Source organism: Ctenocephalides felis, unplaced genomic scaffold (genome assembly GCF_003426905.1).
Source record: "Ctenocephalides felis isolate EL2017-DRISC unplaced genomic scaffold, ASM342690v1 CF-g0.4_SCAFFOLD_01170, whole genome shotgun sequence".
In the NCBI taxonomy this organism is placed as follows: Eukaryota; Metazoa; Arthropoda; class Insecta; order Siphonaptera; family Pulicidae; genus Ctenocephalides; species Ctenocephalides felis.
Window position 1 is genome coordinate 79,349,395 of NW_020537324.1, and position 6,000 is coordinate 79,355,394.

Here is a 6,000-nt window from a genome sequence, read left to right on the forward strand (position 1 = left end):
TTGTATTGGTGAAATGAACAACTGGTAAAATTTTTGTAAAGGCAGGTCCAGCGTCTCCGGAGATCCAATAAAAAGAGTAAAAAATAATGCCATTTTGCGGTCAAAAATGAACTTTAGACATATGTACATCGTATTATCAGATAATTTATAAAGATCATAATGATGAGTACAATTTTTGTGTACATTTATATGAGTTCCGTAACAATGTTTACAAGTTAGACGACTACGCGGCGCTTACGCGCTTTGATATTTCGACTCCAAATCAGGACAGTTACGATCAATAACATCAACCCGTATCGGCTTGTCGTTGAGTTCTGGGATACCCTGTATGTATATATATGTATATATATATATATATATATATTTATATTTATATATATATATATGAATATTTTTATAATCACTTACCTGAGCCATCATTCACCGATATCAAAATCAAAATATCCTCCAGCAATTTCAAGCTTTCATCACTTTTAAACAATTTTCCACTAGTATAACACTTTACTAAATCATTTAACAACGTCGATTTCAAAAATTTGTCCATCAAAATTGGTTCGTTTAAACACTTAAGGACGAGTCCATCGACAATTCTACAACATGGACTGACTATCGATTCTTGTTCTCCTAAACCAACATTTCTGCAAGTGGCTTCGAATAATTTAAACCAATTTTCCGCACATTCTACATTGGTGAAGATTTCGAATTCAACTAATGTTTCCACACAATTGCTTAATAAATCGAAGTGATGCGATACTGAACACGAATCCTAAAAGTTTTATAAATAAAAATTCATGAATTATTAACTTCCCATAGGGCAAGTTATAGTAATCGCAAAAAAATCGAAAATGAAAATTTTTATATATCTTTACGTTTCAAAGGTTTCTGAACATTTTGGCATACCTTAGAAAAAATGGATGTATGTGTGTGTGTGTGCGTATATGTATGTATGTGCGGATACAAATTTTCGTCGACGATTTCGGGAACACGGATGAAGCGATTTGAATAATTCAAAAAACATTCGATTCGTATTGATGAGGAGACGTGCTGATTAGTTTTTGGCGAAGGCAGGTCTAGCCGTTCCGAAGATACGGGGCAAAAAGTGCCGAAAACGGTAACTTAGTTTTTAAGAGAACGAAGCGTCCGATTTTAATAATTCAAAAAACATTTTACTTGTATTAACAAGATGAAGACTGAACAAATTTTCATGAGGACAGGTCTAACGGTTTCGGAGATGTAACGAATAAAGTAAAAAAAAATGCCATCTGGCGGTCAAAATGATCATTAGACATATGCACATCAAATTATCGGATATTTTATAGAGATTTCAACAATAAGTATAAATTTTGTTTACATTCCTATGGGTTCCGTACCAATGTTTATTCGTTAGACGGCGACGCGGCGCTTACGCGCTTTGACATTTTGTCTCTATGCAGTTAAAGCAGTACGCCGCTATGAAAAAAAGTTCAGATCTTTCAAGATATGCCAAAATAAAAAAAACATTCTTTCAAAAAAAAATTCAAAAAAAAAAATTTTTTTTAAATTTAAAAAAAAAATTTTTTCAAAAAAAAGTAATTTTTTGTCCAATTTATAGTTTCTCAAAAATCTCATTTTTTCGAAGTAAATTTTTTTTAAAAATGTCAATCGTTTTTAAAAAAATAATAATTTTTGGTACGGGAAGTTCCAGCAATTTGCCTTAAGGCACGATGCCTTAATTGCCTTAAGACAGAATTCCACTTACAGCTAGTATTATATTTATATTATCTGATTTACCTTGACATTAATAAGAAGTTCTACGAATGAATTTCCATCAGCGTCGTGCATCTGTTCAGGATATTTATTCACAAATGCGACTAAAACTCGAAACCTGCAAAAATAAATTAATAAATTAAAAATTGCAGATATTTAATTGGTGCTGTATTGATGTTATTCAAATGTACCAAATCCAATTAACACTATTATCACAGTATACTAATTCTTGAAAATTGACTAGTCCTTGAGGTAGACACTTTCTTTTAGCTAAACGTTCGTCGGAATCATTTGTGTTTTGTTGCTGTTTCCAAAAAACCTATAATATTAAAATACATACATAAATACATATATATATATATATATATATATATAAATATATATGTGTGTGTATGTATGTATGTATGTATTTACTATCCTACCTGTTTGCAAACATCCACTGCCAATTTAACAAGGTTCTCTGATACATTTTCATTCTTTATCTTTCTCCTCATAAAATTCGATTGCAATGTTTTGATTTCAGTGACAATAACTTTGTATATAGAATCGTAATGAGTTTGATATTCGTTATTTGAACAAGTATTCTTAACAAATGTGTGTAACAAATTAAAAAAAAGTTCCTGAAATTTAAAAATTATATAAATATGTCAATAAAAATACTGCATACTAAATATGCAAATTAATAAATACACAAATATAATTAAATAGAAATTCTAAAATCAAGAAATCGTGAAATCTAAAAATCCTACTAATATAAAAAACTTAAAATCTAAAAATTCTCGAATCTAAAATTCTTATAATCTGACCAGACTTTTTAAGCTTTAGATTTTAGACTTTTAGTTTTAGAAAATTTATATTTTAGGTTGTTTAGATTGTAGGATTTCTAGATTTTAAGAATTTCTGGATTATAGATTTTTTAGATTTTAGTTTTTTTTTTAGATTTTAGGATTTCTGGATTTTAGTATCTCTAGATTTTAGGAATTTCTAGATTATAGATATATCTAGAAATTTCTAAAATCTAGAAATACTATAACTTAAAAATTCTAAAATATAGAAAACCTATAATCTATTATAGATATCCCTAAAAGCTAAAAAATCTAAAATCTAGAAATCCTATGATCTAGATATTCTTAAAAGCTAAAAAATCTTAAATCTAGATATCCTAAAATGTAGAAATCCTAGAATCTAAAAATCCTAAAATCTAGAAATGCTAAAATCTAGGAATCCTAAAATCTAAAATTCCTAAGATTTAGAAAAACCTAAAATCTAAAAATTCCTAATATCTAGAAATCCTAAAATCTAGAAATCCTAAAATCTAAAAATTCCTAATATCTAGAAATCCTGAAATCTAAAAATCTAAAAACCTCAAATCTAGAATAACCAAAATACTATAAATACAAAAATTTAAAATATCTAATCTAGAAATCCTAAAATCTAGAAATCCTAGAATCTAAAAATCCTAAAATCTAGAAATCCTAAAATCTAGAAATCCTAAAATCGAATCCTAAAATCTAGAAATGCTAAAATCCAAAAATCTAGAAATCCTAAAATCTAAAAACCTAAAATCTAGAATACTCAAAATACTAGAAATCTAAAAATTTAAAATATCTATAATCTAGAAATCCTAAAATCTAGAAATCCTAAAATCTAGAAATCCTAAAATCTAGGAATGCTAAAATCTAGAAATCCTAAAATCTAAAAACCTAAAATCTACTAATACTCAAAATACTCGAAATCTAAAAATTTAAAATATCCATAATCTAGATATCCTAAAATGTAGAAATCCTAGAATCTAAAAATCCTAAAATCTAGAAAAATGCTAAAATCTAAAATTCCTAAGATCTAGAAAATCCTAAAATCTAGAAATCCTAAAATCTAGAAATGCTAAAATCTAAAAGTTTCTAATATCTAGAAGTCCTAAAATCTAAAAACATAAAATCCAGAATACCCAATATACTAGAAATCCAAAAATTTAAAATATCTATTATCTAGAAATCCTAAAATGTAGAAATCCTAGGATCTAAAAATCCTAAAATCTAGAAATGCTAAAATTTAAAATTCTTAAAATCTAGGAATCCTAAAATCTAGAAATGCTAAAATCTAAAAATTCCTAATATCTAGAAATTCTAAAACCTAAAAACCTAAAATCTAGAATACCCAAAATACTAGAAATCCAAAAATTTAAAATATCCCATAATCTAGAAATCCTAAAATCTAGAAATTCCTAATGTCTAAAAATTCCTAATATCTAGAAATCCTAAAATCTAGAAATCCTAAAATCTAGAAATCCTAAAATCTAGAAATGCTAAAATCTAGAAATGCTAAATCTAGAAATGCTAAAATCTAGAAATGCTAAAATCTAGAAATCCTAAAATCTAAAAACCCTTGAATCTAAAAATCTTTTAAATCTATAGAAATTATTCAATAAGTAAATAGTTAAAATTATATAATTGTCAATAAAATATTGTGAATTTTATATCGAATGAAAAAAACAACTACTGAGTAGTTTTTTCCAACATGCCCTTGTAGTATACAATGTCCCTTTTTGGCCGACTATTGTAAATTCATCAAATTTATTGAATGATAATGATAAAAAAAAATCTAAAAAACGTAAAACCTAAAAAAACCTGAAACCTAAAAATTCCTAAAATCTAGAAATCTTAAAATCTAAAAAATCCTAAAATCCAAATATCCTATAATGTAAAAAATCTGAAAGAATCTAGAAATTCTAAAATCTGGGTATCTTAAAACCTAAAACGTATAACCTGAAATCTGAATTCTAAAACCTAAAACCCAAAATCTGTATTCTAGAAATACTAAAAGACCTAAAAAAACTAAAATCTAGAAAATCTATATACTAAATATTCTAAAATCTGAAAATTCTCCTCAAACCTAAAAAATCTCAAACCTATAATCTAAAAACCTATTATCTAAAAAACCTAAGATCTGGCAAGTTTGAAATCTAAATATAAATATAAATATGAAAATTACCTTTTTCTCATTATTTCCATCCGAAGAATCATACAACAATAACAACTTTGGTGTGATATCATTCGCAAATGCACAAAACGTTCTTGGAAAATTTGTTGAAATCTAAAATAAACTGTATTGACTAACCTGCCACTAGATACTTCAAAAAATATGTGTATATTTACAAAACTTACTTCATCGCATATGGCAATTGTTAAACTAAATATTTCTTCTTGTAAATGCTTTGATGTTTTAATACAACTCACATCAAATAGCTTTATAACGTTTGGCAAAAATTTAAGAAGCTTAATGGCAAGTTTGGAGCCTTTGCAACCGTTGCAGACAACGAATTTTAATATTTTTACCAATGTTGAAAGATCGAGGTTTGAATTTGTATTGTTGAGATGTTTCATACAGAATTCACACAACTCTGTAATAAATAATAAATACATTAGTATAATAAATATATCAATATATATGGATAATATTCGAGCTTACCAATCCATTGTGCAGGTGTACAATCATCATACAAATTTTTTATTGATATTGTTTTAACAAGAGCAACAAGATAAATATCTCCTCCTTGTTTCAACACAGGCCTAGTTGATAAAGCTTCTAAAAACTGTTCCACGATATATTTTCCTGTGATGTAAAAGGGCCCTAAAGCATAATAAATTAATACCTGAAATTATTAACAAAGTATGATTGCCATTTACCTCTATTTGCCAGCATAAGAACCTCTTGTAAATAATGACTAGATTTATCTCTAATTTGGATCTGAGATGCATGACCAACAGAAACATCTTCATTCAATTTGGCACAAACCTAAAACAAAATAACACTTAAACACTTTTATTAAATGGCATTAAAGTATTCCACGCACCTGTTGCAGACAAAAATTGATAGAATTAAATAACTTAGACCACACATCGTCTGGATTATTCAGTTCTAAGTTTTTTGTCAAAATATGAGAGAGAGCTTCATAACCTTTTCGGCGATCTGTAATCTTATCCGATTCTATTTGTGTACCTATACTTAAAATTAATCTATCACTGGACGACATGATTATTGTTTATAAATTAAAAAAACTAACAAAAAATCATAATTAATTAATGGAGGAATGTTTTTACAACTATTTACAAAAAAATGTCGGTTAGGATAACAAATTGCAAAGTTGAAGTTTTGGTGTTGCCAGAGACGAAGAATGAAGCTGACAGATTGTTAACAGAAAAGAGGGGAGACAATTTGGCGGTAATTTCAAATAGTGTTAAGAAGAATACTACA

General features: G+C 27.2%; 1 protein-coding gene across 1 annotated transcript in view; it reads right to left on the minus strand.

The window, feature by feature from the left end:
* LOC113365639 (serine-protein kinase ATM-like) overlaps positions 1 to 5,783 on the minus strand; it is a 54,605-nt gene extending 48,822 nt beyond the window's left edge. Inside the window, exons 1-8 of the mRNA XM_026607149.1 lie at positions 5,600 to 5,783; positions 5,433 to 5,541; positions 5,215 to 5,376; positions 4,911 to 5,146; positions 4,738 to 4,839; positions 2,169 to 2,366; positions 1,938 to 2,065; positions 1,771 to 1,864 (exon numbers count right to left, since the gene is read on the minus strand). Of these exons, the coding sequence (XP_026462934.1) occupies positions 1,771 to 1,864; positions 1,938 to 2,065; positions 2,169 to 2,366; positions 4,738 to 4,839; positions 4,911 to 5,146; positions 5,215 to 5,376; positions 5,433 to 5,541; positions 5,600 to 5,779 (1,209 nt within the window). The 5' untranslated portion in view covers positions 5,780 to 5,783. The remainder of the gene's footprint in view (positions 1 to 1,770; positions 1,865 to 1,937; positions 2,066 to 2,168; positions 2,367 to 4,737; positions 4,840 to 4,910; positions 5,147 to 5,214; positions 5,377 to 5,432; positions 5,542 to 5,599) is intronic.
* Positions 5,784 to 6,000: the final 217 nt, after the last annotated feature.